The sequence below is a fragment of the Crocodylus siamensis genome, chromosome 1 (assembly GCF_052110815.1).
Source record: "Crocodylus siamensis isolate JL-2025a chromosome 1, ASM5211081v1, whole genome shotgun sequence".
NCBI lineage: Eukaryota > Metazoa > Chordata > Crocodylia > Crocodylidae > Crocodylus > Crocodylus siamensis.
This window is the reverse complement of record NC_143395.1, coordinates 204328590-204342264: the sequence shown is the minus strand read 5'-3', so window position 1 is coordinate 204342264 and position 13675 is coordinate 204328590. Positions and strand designations below refer to the sequence as shown.

The window sequence follows — 13675 nt, the reverse complement described above, 5'->3', positions numbered from 1 at the left end:
AACACTTTAAAGAGGCTTAAACCAAAGAAGACTTGCTCTGACTAGCTCCTGATTTAGAGCTCAGCTGGGCACTAAATAGAGAAGGCTGCCCCCTCCTTTTGTAGTTTCACCATCAGAGGAGTGATGGCATCAAGGGAGAGATGTCCTGCCAAGAAGGCATGCCTTCCCAGCATATCTTCAAAGAGGCATGTGGCTGTTCCACTCCCACCTTTAGCAAAATGTGTTTTTCACAGGCTGGGCTCCACAGGTGACTAATCTCCTCACTGGTTCCCTGCAGCTAAACTTCTCACCCACCCAGCGCCCAGGTGAGGGACACAGGGTATGACAAACCCAACACAGAGCTTCCTACAGGGAACTTAAAATTCTTCAGGGTTCCCACCTTCCCAGGTCTTGTCTAGACTAGGAGAAAGAACCTTCCCTCTGCCCAGGAGAATCTAGGGCAAACAGCATCCAGCCAGTGACACTTGCCATAATGGAACCAGTCCTTGCAGGGTAGGCTGCTCTGAACCATTAGGGTGGCCCATGTTAAAAGTGTATACTAGTCCTTCCAGTTATGCTGACTAGCACACCTGTAAGTCCTCATCTCTGTAAGGCCTCAGTGGTTTTTCTTGTGCTCTCAGCACCATCAGTCCTTGTTTTCACTGTAAATTCTTTCCAGCCAAAGGGATCAAGAGAGAGTATAGTTTGAAGGTATGCCAGGGCATGTGTTAGTTACTCCAGGCTGCAGTCTGTAGTGATTTCAGCAAGCTCAGTAGCTCCAGCAGAGGTGGAGGAGAAAGGATAAGAAATAACAACATGCAGAGTTCATAAACTGCCCTCACTGCCCCAACCTGCAAATTATTAGCATTCCGCTGCCCAGCCACTTCAGATTTATTTTCCTGGTTTAGCCAGCAGCTTGTTTCCCTGTTGACATGGTCAGCCTGTTGCTCTGTTGGAGAGGCCATGAACTGGTGCTTCCTGAGACTGGGAGAGGCACCATTTGTAGTTGGTGGCAAGCGGAGACTGCCTGCAGATGCTGGTGGTGGTGGCGAGGAGGGGAAAGGTGGCGAGCAGCGACCACCTACAGAAGCTGGTGGCGACTTCGGCAGCGGCCAATCTTAAGGCGAGCACGTGCCCCACATCCCCCTCAGTGCATCGCCTGTGGGGGAGGCTATGTAGCAATTGTTTTGAAACCTGATTTGGACAGTGAAACAGTTAAGAGGAAATGCTGTTCAGCTATTTTATTATTTTCATCCAGTTCTTGAAGAACTATTATTCTCTATAAATAGCTTGTTGTGGCATTACACATGGTCATGATTCCTGCAGGCTATAAGGGCAAGTAACCATAGTACTTAATAAAGGGAAAATGTCAAGATAAAAATGTCCTAGATTTTCAGTCCTCATTCACTGTTTGACATTGCCAGGAAAAATAAACTTTTCCCTTCTGTTTGCTCCCACAGTATCAGTATTTGACTTGTTCTCTCCTTTGTCTGTGCTCAGCAGAATCTTTCTTCTGAAGTCAAGCAGAATGCCAGCTCTGCCACCATCCCTGTGGTTGCTACCAATGCCACATGTTCTGTGCAAGTTGCTGCCTTCACAAAGGGAGGAGTTGGGCCCTTCAGTGACCCTGTGGAAGTCTTCATTCCATGGAATGGTGAGAAAAAAGCAAGCATGTTTGTGGAATTAAAAGACTGCATCTTCATGTATAAGGGAGTTGAATTACAGTTGCCTTGGCAGCTTCCATTATGGCATTTTCTAACTTTAGTGTGCTTAACTTTGGAGTTTCAACAACTTTCTTTTAATGAAGATATTGTTTGCAGACTCACCCCACCTCCTTTCTCATAGGCCCCCCAGCCCTCACCCCACCTCCTTTCTCATAGGCCCCCCAGCCCTAGCATTTAGCCCACCTACCTGGGAGGGGAAGAACATGGTAGTTACTTGCTGGTTGCTGCTATCAACCTGTTTCTCCTTCTTGGACGTGATCATATTTACCCATTGGGTGTTGCCTGGGATATTTGGATTGCAAGCTCCTGCAGGGCCTGTCTATTATTACATGTACAGCACTAAGCAGTGACACTCAAGGCATTTTTACATATTCAAGTACCACAGCACCAGGCGCTTTGAAAAGAGCCTGGTGATCAATGTTTGCAGTTGTATAAGTGGCGAAATGCACATCAGTGCTGAGAAAATGGCAGTGATGCGCTTTTGAACTAAAACACTTTGGAGGTGCTTTAGTTCAAAAGTGCACCATGGCCGTTTTCTGCATGCTGATGTGCATTTTGCCACTTATACACCCTTAAGATGTGGCATGGCACAGTTTGCTTCAGCTTGTCTGCTAATCAAATCTGCTGTGAAGCAGCAGATCTCCGGTGCACTGCGGGAAAAAAAGTATGTGTATAAATGCCCAAAGGTGCTGCCCTGTTATAAAAAGTAAGCAGTTTCACAAGGAGAACCAGTTCCCCTAAACACCCTCAGGCCTTGATAGTTAAGTAAACCAGCATATCAAGTAATTCCACTGACATGCAGTAGTTTCCTCGGGCTTATATATTTCTTTTATATCTTTTATTTTTTATTTTGAAGGTATTGTTTAGTTTCAGTTGTTAACAGCCCCATTGTACACTCCAAGCACTACGGACTGATTCCCTTATATGTCTCTATTTTGGGATGTTTTATCAGGTTTAATAACCTTGGCACCTTCTTCAATGCCAGCATCTGGAAATACAGAGCCCTTTGTCATAGTCCTTGGCGTTTTCTGTGGGCTTGCTTCTGTTGGACTGATCCTGTATCTCTCGGTGATTATCAAGAAAAGGTTGACAGAAACAAAATTTGGGTAAGTCAGAGTAAACCTAACATGGGTGTTCAGAACTGTATAAATGCCACAATGAGCAGCTTGGGCTGGGCTGGGCTGTGGCATTCAGACAACGGCTCATGTTGGAGCAGGGTGAGAGGGCCTCCAGTATGAAATATATCCTCACCTGTCACTTTTGCTACAGTTGCCACATGCTAATTTACAGCATGCACAGTATCACCTGTGCAGGGCATTTCCCAGCCTCTCTGCTGTAAGGCATTTAATGTATACTCTGTTTGGGACCTTTCTCTGATCTCTTGGCCTCCAGTGCCTTCCCATCCATCACATCTCACAGCATCTGGTTTCGTTTTGTAGTCCCCAGTGCCATGGTACCTGATTCTTGTAAACACTGACCAGTTCATCTCTGTAACTGTAACATTCCAGTGAGGTCAAGTGGTGGAATTTATAGATGGAAACCAGGCACAGAGGGGTTTAGGGACTGATAGTTGCAGGTAGATACCAGGAACTTTTGGCATACTCACTTTTGATATCCTGCTAGGTGCCACCTGCATCTTTAGGCACATAAATACTCCCAAAATTTGCCCAGACAGATCAGCGCATCCTTCACACACATGTGCACTGCCTGCCTTCCTGAACCAAGGAGCCTCTTGGAGCCCATAGTGACTCATGCACATGTGTTTGCAGGCTTCAGGCACAAGTGATCTGCCCAGTCAATGAGTCGGGGGCAAAACCTATTACTGACCTAGTGTTCCCAGGCTCCCAGGGCCAGTCCCTTAAGCACAACCCCCCCACCATTGCTCGCTGTTTAACTCATGTACCAAATAAGATTTCTCTACTATTTACCCAGATCAACTGAAAAAGATGGATCACAAACGAATAAAGGCCAAATGCTCTCATACAGTTACCCAGCTATAATGCCATGGAAGGCAGGGGATTCCTTTCAGACTGCTATAGTCCTTACACAGCCAAAATTCCCACTGAAGGACCTGGGACTGTTTCCTGCATGCAACCTGAAGGGCCAGGGTATATTTTTACTGTGACACTGCAAGCTTTCATTTCCTTCCTCTGAGCATAGCATTTCGCTTTTCATTCTGTATTCTTCCTTACACTGGAGCAGTCTAGAAGGAAGCAGCATTGAGGAACTGAGTAGGATGTAGTCTTTCACCTTTCTTTTCTGGGATACAGTAGCAAGAGAGAGTAAATGCAACATATTCAGGTTAGTAGCTGAAGAGTGAAATCCCCTGTGTCATTTTCTATTGAGTCCTTTGTGACAGTGCTTTAATTATTGCACAGAATAGCTGTCTTCAAAGAGCAATTGTCAAACAGTTCATTTTCCTGGCTATTTTTAGTGCATCACCAGTATTGGAAATATGATCAATCTAGCCTTACGTGTAACATATCTGTGAAGAAAGGTTTTGCAATTGTCCACTTTTAAAAAAGATCAGGGAAATCTTTTTGTTCAACTCTAAAACCCATCTGAACTTTAGCACAGGAGCAGGCAAGTACTGAATGGAGTGGAACAGTGTTTTTCTGCTGCATTGCAAATAGTCATACTCTGAGAGAGGACTTTGACCTTTGTGGAAGCAGAGGGGTTGATCTGAGCCAGAGCACTGTGATGCAGCAAAGTCCACACAGTTCTGAGCCTTGAGTGAGGACATGCTGTGCAGGCTGTCCTGTACAACACTGCTAGAAAACTTGAGTGTTTCTGTCAGGGCATTGTTCTAATCCTTTGCCACCTCAAAGCCAAGAGACTGCCAGTACTGCTGCACATTTTGGTGTTTTTCCAATGGTGGGGACAAAGGTCCATTATGGACAATATTAAGTCAACAACACTCATTCTCCCTTGTGACTTTCTAAGAAGGATTTCAAAATAGGTCAACCCCTGCGCTTTAGTGGGAAAACAATTTAATTCTTTATAGCTTAAATGCTAAATAGTCCATTATGCACGTGTAATAGCATATCTTCAGGAAGTTGGCCCACAGGAATCCTAATGTAGAGCTTTGCTAAGTTATTTGTAAGGCTTTATAACTTCCTGCAAATGTAGCTGTGGCCCAAAAGACCACTTCCAGTCCTAAGTCCTTATTCCCATGCCTTTGAATTTCTGGAGTAGAGTGAGAAGCTTTCCTTAAAATGGTCACATTCCATACCACAACACTTTTCAAAGTCAAAATAAAGCGGTGTGTCCTTTGGGAGCATAGCATTGCCAAAAAAGAGTTTATCAAGCTGCATAAATGAGTCCTAGCTGCTGGATTTCCAAGGGAGTTGTAGTGGATCCCTGTCTGGCAACTGATGGTGTCTCTGGGTCCCTTCCTCCATCTGGCTGGCTTTCTTGGAAATGACCATTCCCTTGTATGACTTGATTAGCACTTGTTGATCTGTACTTCTTTATTTTTCCCTAATGCTGCCTTGCTGCAAAAGAACCTGAAGGTTTCAGTGTCTCAGCAGCATCACACCAGGCAGATTGCTCAGCACTGTCCAGCATCCTGCATGGAGGTCTGGTTTCACTAACCATTTTGCTGTAATTTCTTTTTGTTTGTAAAATATTCCTGTGCTAATGTTGAGAATTAGCATTGTAGTTCTTCTCATGGGAGAAAGGAGCTCTCAGTTTCTCTGTGAGACATTATAGTTGCACAAACTATAGGGGAAAACTGAAGTAAGTAATTGAGCATAACACCATATGATTATCAATAGAGCCTTTGCTTTATGATTAGGATATGAGTAACAAGTGTAGATGAGGTGGTTTTTCCCTCCAATAATTCTGTGACTCACCCTTTCTTATAGATCAGTTTAGTTTATCAAGCAGCTGTTCTGACAAGGCATTGTAAACAAGGATATGGTGTAAGGCAGCAGGAGGAAAATAAAATACATTTGGGAAAATGATTGTTTTCTTTTCACTATTAGTTGTTTCAGTAGTCTGAATGTCAGAGCCTCTTGCAGCTGCAGTCCCATCTTTTTGATTAGATAAGAAAATTTTTACCTGTTATGGTTCTCTCCTGCTAGGAATGCTTTCAGCCCCAGTGATTCAGACCTGGCAGTAAACATCACAGCGAAGAAATCCTACTGTCGGAGAGCTGTTGAACTTACATGTAAGCTATACTGACTGTCATTTAAACAGCAGAGAAATAAGGGAAGATCTGGTGTGGTGTCTGACCAGAGAACATTAGTGAAGGAAAGAAACCTCTGCATGCATTTATGCAATCCAGTTAATAACAATGAGCAGACTCTGGCCCCTTCTGGGGTCCTCTCTTGCTGGCCTGTCAGACAGAGTGTCAGGAAGCTGACTGAGTTGTCTGCCTGAGTGTCCTCATCAAGCTTCTCAGGGCTCCCTTCCTCCAGCATGCTCCACAGAGCGCATGGGTTGCACAATACTCAGTGCAAGACGGATATGACAACACCTACTGTCAGATATCACGAGCTTGAGTGGAAGCTGATGAAGATGTGTGGTCCCTGGGAACCAGGCCACAGTTAACTTGCACAGCACCTGCCACTGGGGACATAATGCAGGGACTAGTACATTAAGGAGTGTCAAGTAGAGAGGGCTTCTATTTCAAGCACCAATGCTGGACTTAGCCCTGAACAGGTTGATGATGTAGAATAGTCTGTGGGAGTTTCAGAGCAAATAGAACACGTACTGTTCATCCCAATTCACCCACCGGCCTGTCTTACAGTGGGCAGCCTGGGCGTCAGCGAGGAACTGCAGCAGAAGCTCCAGGACGTTGTGATTGATAGAAATTCCCTTACCCTGGGCAAGATTCTGGGAGAAGGTAAGAGGCAGAGAACAGGCCCAAAGGGCCTGGTCAGACTGGGAGGGTTTAGGCATTGAATTGAATCTACTTGATGGGAGCTGTATGGGAGCTGTAGCACTGGCCTGTGGCCAGCTACATCATCCAGAACTCAGCACACTGGGGAGTGACAGAGAGTGCCTGGGGACCAGCCCATGACCTGAGGATGAAGGGGCTTAGGTTTATTCCTAGCTTTGCTGCTGACTTGTTTGTGCACCCATGGGCTGGTCAGTTCCCTGCCATGTGCTTCATTCCCTCCTCCCACACCTTGTCTGTTGATGCTGTATGCTTTGCAAGGCAAGGGCTGTCCCTGTGCATCCACACAGCATACAGTGGAGTAGAGCCTGGATTTCTTTTAAGCATCTGGGGCCATTGTAGTAGCAATGAAAGCTGCAAGGACCCATTTGTAGAGCCGTGTCCCTATCAGGCCTTTGAAGAACAGGGAGGAAACTGGGTGCCTGCCTCAGGTCCCCATTGCATTGGGAGTGGCCTGCAAGTCCAAGTGGCCTGCAAGTCCTTGGCACGGGGCACAGCCCTGTCTATTTTCCATCCCTTTTTGGGATAGTATTGGTCCCAAGAGAGTTGAGTGGAACAGTCTAGTACTGCAGGGGTGTAGCTGTGCTTGTCCCTCATGAGGCAGTACAAGCGATGTGGATGGCTGCATCTGCTCCAGCTAAGCCTCGTGGGAGAGGCCTTGTGATTGATATGCCTTGGGAGAGGTTCTGCCTTTCCATGTGCCCTGGCCTTCCTTCCCTTGGGCTGTTGACTTGGCTTGTATGTCCTCCATCCCATGCTAGAATGGGTGGCAAGCTGGCCTTGAGACACAGCAGTGCATCATCTCTCCGCTTGTGCATGAGCAGTGGCACTGTAGTGAGTCAGGCACAAGCCAGATCAGCCCTATGTGTTCCACCTGTTGTTTGCTCAAACAGCAGCATCTCACAGCTCCCATGTCCCTGCTGCAGGTGTTGTGCAGACTTTGGCTTCTTCTGCTGAGGGTTTTAGGCTGTATGTGGGGGGAAACATGTATTCTTTCTTCTTCTCTCTGGTGCAGGAGAGTTTGGGTCAGTGATGGAAGGGCATCTGAGCTTGCCCGATGGGAGGACTCAGAAAGTAGCCGTAAAGACCATGAAGTGTGAGTACCAGGGACTACTACAAAACGCATTGTTGGTTGTTTCCCCAGTATGAGTGCTAGGATGCTTCCCACCCTTGTATAATGCTGGTTTGCCTTATACCATGCAGTAGGCTTCTTCTAGACAGTGGAACTCATTACCCATTCTTCTGACGGTCACTGTTGTGTTTTAGAGATTAATGAAGGAAGAGATGGGGGGCATCAATGCACCTGTGTTCAGTCCTCTTTGCAAGGGCTAGTACTGGAAGAAGTAATTGAAATAAATTGAAATATAGAGGACATGTGCAGAGCAGTGTCCATAATTGTGATCAGTATGTATCTAGGGAACAGTGTGTTATACTCCAGCGCACTTCTGGGAAGCTACCACAACATGCAGCCCAACACAGTGGAAACTGGAAATTCTGCCTACTTAATGAAGCAAAAGGGCCAGGTCCTCCCTCTGCAAGGTCCTCCTTCTGCAAGGAATTGGGTTGAGGACTGGGCTGTGCTGAAGCTCTTCCATCTTACTGCATGAAAGGATGAAAGGATGGTTCTCCCCATGGAAAGGGCCCATCTTTGGAAAGTGCCTATCTTTAGCCAAAGTGAAAGTGGGCCACCTGCTAAAGAGTTTCTTATAGGCTTTGTGGGCAAGAATCATTATTGTGCGTGCCTCAAGTGGCTACTTCTGTTTGCCCATTCTTCCTCCCCACCTCCAATCCTGTGGTTCACAAGGCCCTAGCAGATTAAGTGTCTTCCCCAAACAGCTCCCCAAGTTATATTTTGGCATGTTGCCAGACAAATATTAACCCAACTCCAGGGAGTGGGAGGAGGGATAGTGGGTTCCATGGGGCTGGTGGTAAGCCACTGGACTGGGACCATATTTGCATTGCACAGATGCTGGGACAGGATTAGAAAGACAAACAGAGTGTAGAAGGAAAGTGTTGCTGCAGTATGCAACAGTAGAGTCAGCACAGAAACTGAGCTCCCACATGGCAGCCCAAGCAGGCGTTTCCTCTGGTAGGTTCAGGCCAGGTTCCCTCCTGATAGACATAAGCTGAGCCAGAGCCCTGCCACTTCTAATGGGTGCAACCTCACACACAATGCATGCTTGGGAACCTGACAGTTATCATTCCTTTCCCCCCCACACCCAGCCAGCTGTGCACATGCTGAACACAGTACCCTGCTCACTTGTGAGCTCCTAAACTTTTGCTCTTCCTGTAACCCTTTGGTCCTCTGTCCCCCTCAAACCAGCCTTCCCAGCAGGCATTCCAAACAATTCTTTGCTTTCCTTAGGGCCCTGTTGCCCTGCCTGATATCTCTCTAGGAGAAGAACTGGGTCCTGGTACCCTCTCCCACACTGTAGTTGGTCTTAGCTTCTCTTCAAGAAAGCTGACAGCCTGGGCCTCTGTTACACCAGCTAGGAATGGGCTGGGCAGGGGATGCCTTTCTATCAAGCTGCAGCTTCTTCCCTGCAGATGCTGAAACTGATAAAAACCCCATTGCCATAGAGTGGTCCCAAGTGTGAGCATTCAAGTATGTTGGTTAATGAGGACTCCTTTGTTTGGTGTGTTTTCAGTGGATAGCTTTTCCCAACGAGAGATTGAAGAGTTCCTCAGTGAAGCAGCCTGCATGAAGGACTTTGACCATCCAAACGTCATCAGACTCCTAGGTAAGCAGGAAGGGTAGCTGGCTATGGGCAGGAAAAGACTTTTGGGTCACTGACTGATTCTGTCATTATCAAAGCCAGAGGGTCCTGCTCTGCTCTCAGTCCCACCTGGACCATCTCAGCTCTTCAGAGTGTACAAATCTTTCAGCCTTTTATAGACTAAGATGATGTGTAGTTCCTGAAGGCTCAGATCAAGCATAGTGGCTTCTTAATCTGGCAGGGAAAATACCAGATTATAATCTGTGTCCATGACGGCATTTTTCCTGAACCACATTGCAGAAGAACTGCTCTTTTGGCATAGTTCAGTACCCACCAAGGTGCAGCTGCTTTATGCCCAGTTTATGGAAATGGGAGTCTCCTCCCTTGCTTGCTCCAAGGGCCTTATGGCTGAGGGCAAGCAAAACTCTGGGGCATCTGAACCCCAAGCCTCTGCTCTTGGGCCTGCAAGTAGAATGCCTGCCAAAGGTTTTGGAAACATCTGAAGCCCCAGGTGTGCGTGTAAGATGTTTGCTGGTACTAGGACCTCTTATGGTTCTGGACTCTTGGATTTGGAATTAGTTTTGGCTAATTTGGCCTTGGATACAAGTAAAAAAAAAAACTCAGCTCTGATACTTCGCTATCCAAACATCCACAGGGTTCTCCACAGAAATGGTGGTGCCTGTCAGCTTTGTCAGGCCAAGCATGACACTGAAATCCAATTGGAAAGTGAACTCCTGCTGGGGAGGGTGCAGCACACTAAAGCCCAGATCCAGTGCCCTCTGTCCAAGGGGCATAGCACACTACATAGAGTCTACAATGAAGGAACAGTTCTCCATGAGTACTGTTTGCATAGCACCTTACACTTGGTGACTACTTTGGGAGACAGCTACTCTGCAGCTGAGGCAGAACGTAGTTCGAGAGAGCAGGGGACACTGTCGCTACATGGAGACTTGGGCATTGTTCTTTCTGTTGTGAAAAGTCCTTCATACTAAAGGTTGTTTGTGATTAGATAAGCCTCACAAATAGGTCATATGAGTGGAGCTAAGATGGGCTAGTCAAGAATTGCCATCCTCCACCTGTATCAGGGTAAGAGTGGAAAAACAGGAGAGGGTGCTGACGATCCAGCTGTGCCAGCTTTAGGGGACCTTCCCATCTCCCTTGCAAGGGCAGTCCCCAGGTTTTTGCATTAGTCAGACCCAGTCAGGCAGCACTTGGATGTGACCAATGCGACTGTATAGTCATGGGGTCCTCCTTGCGCACAGCTTTGGGATGTACAGGGTTGCATCCACAGTCCCAGGCTCCCTATCACACATCTCCTCCACATGCAGCAGAGCCACATGGATTTAGGGCTTCATGTTGCTATGGAAGGTAAATACAAGATTTTCCCTGCTGATAGTTTCATCTATATGCATAAGAGGGGTTCAGCTAGTAGATACATGGCATTAGCCACAAGGGCTGCAACTCATGCATGCACAGATATGTTAAGGGCAGCCAAAGCATTTTACTATTAAACCACACCTGCCAGGGGTGTGACACTGACTCTCATTCTTTTTCCAGGTGTCTGTATAGAGCTGAGCTCTCACCAGGTCCCCAAGCCCATGGTTATTCTCCCATTCATGCAATACGGGGACCTGCACAGCTTCCTGCTTCGCTCAAGGCTTGAAACAGGTCCTCAGGTAACTGACTGTGATTAACAAACTGAGCAATGGGGAAGAACCAGAATGCTAAGTACACAGGGCTACTTGGGGACAATGGGACAACAGATTGTATTCTACACTAAATCAGCTACTCAAAGCAAGAAATTTACTCTTCCTCTGAGAACACTAAGAGAACGCTGGCTTTATTTTTCTGAAGCATAAAAAGACACTGATTGTAATAGCACTTCCTGCCTCTGTAAGACACCTGGGATGAAATTCTGGTTCCATGGAAATCACTGAGAGTTTTGCCACTGAGTTCACGTCTGAGGGCCTACACACAAAGATGACAAAATAATTTTTTTATCTGGCTACATGGCTGAGGATCAAAAGTATGCAGGGGCCACATGATTGGTAGGCATTGTGTCTGAACCTCAGAGGTTTGAGGAAAGTTGATAGGAAAAGTGAAATCTAGCTGCATACTTACATGGGCGGAACCAAGGGGGGGGGTTGGGGAGTGTGACCACACCTCTCTTTGGCTGAGTGGAGCATGAGCAATGAACTCTCTGAGCTTATCGGTGTGACTCCAGAACCCTAGGGGTGAATGCTCCTGCTGCTCCCTGCCCACCTCTTTTCCCCTGCTGCTAAATTTGCCAGTGGGCAACGGGTTGAGGGGCAAGTGGCTACAGTGTTAACCCCAGGGTTCTAGAGCCTCACTCAATGCATGCACTGCACAGCCAAAGGGAGGTACAACCACATGCCCCTGGATCTACCCCTGTATGCTTATGGACAAGAGGAGGAGGCATGAAGGAAGAAGCAACCTACTATTGCAGTGCTAGGCTTCCCATCAAGCACGAAGGCCTTGACTCTGCAACACAGTTTTGCCATTGGCCTAAATGAGTGTACAAAGTCCTAAGAGCAGCAGAGTATGGCCAGCCAATTTCCCTACAACTCTGTTAATATAGACTTCAGGCAGTGCTCAGAGACTCATTGCCTCCAAGGTCACATTGTAGTACTAGGTTCGGTTGCTGTTTTCACTCATTAGGCCAGACTGGAATAACCTATAATGAGGTTAGACTGGATTTGGGAATGGTATAGCATGGCAGATAGTTCTTTTCAGTGTTTCCAAGACAGTGGGTTTGGCTCAGATACTTTTCCTACATGTTTGACTAAACAAATACTGTCCTTAGCTGCCTAAAGCTCCTATGTGGAGCATGGAATCATAGGGCTGGAAGGGACCCTGAAGGATCATCGGGTCCAGCCCTCTGCATGAGCAAGAAAGACATCTGGGGTCAGACAACCCCAGCCAGGTGATTGCACCACCTCTGGGGGGGGGCTTGTTCCATAGTTTGGACACCCAAGTTGTAAAGAACTTTTTCCTAATGTTCAGCCTGAAACTATCTTCCAGGAGTTTGTGGCTGTTGTTTCTAGTTTTCCCCCAGGGTGCCCTGGTAAACAGTTGTTCACAGAGCCCCTGAGGTACACCTGTGATATAGCGGTAAGCTGCAATCAGGTCCCCTCTCAGCCTTCATAGAATCATAGAAGTTGGGTCGGAAGGGACCTTGTAGATCTTCAAGTCCAACCCCCTGTCTGGGCAGGAGAAAAACTTGGCTCAAATGACTCCAGCCAGGTAGGCATCTAGCCTCTTCTTAAAGACCCCCAGGGTAGGAGCCAGCACCACTTCCCTTGGAAGTTGGTTCCAGATCCTAGCCGCCCTAACTGTGTAGTAGTTCTTACGGATGTCTAATCTAAACCTACTCTCCAGCAACTTGTGGCCGTTATTCCTTGCTATGCTGGGGGCACTGGGGGAAACAAGGTCTCTCCCAAACTCTTCTGGTCCCCCCAGTGAGTTTATAGAAGGTCACCAGGCCCCCTCTCAGCCTTCTCTTGTGAAGACTGAACAGGTTCAGGTCCCACAGTCTCTCACCGTAGGGTCTGCCCTGTTGTCTCCAGATCATGCAGGTGCCCTCCTCTGGATCCTCTCAATGTTGTCCACATCCCTCCTGAAGCGGGGCACACAGAAGTGGACACAGTACTCCATCTGTGGTCTGACCAGTGTCGTGTAGAGGGGGAGGATCATCTCCTTGTCCCTTCTAGAGATGCACCTGTGGATGCACGACAAGGTCTGGTTAGCCCTGCCAACCATGACCTCACATTGGCAGCCCATGTTCATCTTGGAGTCAATAATGATGACTCCAAGATCCCTTTCTACCTCCGTGCTCTCAAAAGGGAGTTTCCCATCTTATAAGTGTGCTGCTGGTTACTACTGCCCAAGTCCAGCACCCTGCACTTGTCGGTATTGAAACGCATCCTGTTTTTGTTAGCCCACCCCTGTAACCTATCCAGGTCTGGCTGTAGTCTTTCCCTCCCTACTAGCGTGCTCACCTTACCCCAAATTTTGGTATCATCAGCAAATTTAAACAGGTTGCTTTTCACCCCATTGTCCAAATCGCTGATAAAGAAATTGGACAGGACCGAGCCCTGGGGGACTCCACTGCCCACTTCTCCCCAGGTCGAATATGACCTGTCCACCACCACCCTCTGAGTACAACCATTCAGCCAATCTGCAATCCTTTTAACTGTGTAGGCATCAATGCCACAGTCATCTAGTTTTTTAATGAGGATGGGGTGGCAGATGGTGTCAAAGGCCTTGCTGAAGTCCAGAAAGACTACGTCCATGGCGACACCTGCTTCCAATGCTTTTGTGACCTGATCATA

The 13675-nt window shown here is 47.2% G+C and overlaps 1 protein-coding gene across 2 annotated transcripts in view; it reads left to right on the top strand.

Annotated features, from left to right (window-relative positions):
• The window catches only part of MERTK (MER proto-oncogene, tyrosine kinase), a 79123-nt gene that overhangs the window by 53689 nt on the left and 11759 nt on the right, over window positions 1-13675 (top strand). The window contains exons 9-15 of one of the 2 annotated variants that reach the window (XM_090053089.1): window positions 1480-1633; window positions 2656-2809; window positions 5789-5874; window positions 6457-6552; window positions 7622-7702; window positions 9255-9347; window positions 10881-10999. In XM_090053089.1, the coding sequence (XP_089909215.1) occupies window positions 1480-1633; window positions 2656-2809; window positions 5789-5874; window positions 6457-6552; window positions 7622-7702; window positions 9255-9347; window positions 10881-10999 (783 nt within the window). The remainder of the gene's footprint in view (window positions 1-1479; window positions 1634-2655; window positions 2810-5788; window positions 5875-6456; window positions 6553-7621; window positions 7703-9254; window positions 9348-10880; window positions 11000-13675) is intronic. The other variant, XM_090053099.1, reaches the window with a different exon arrangement.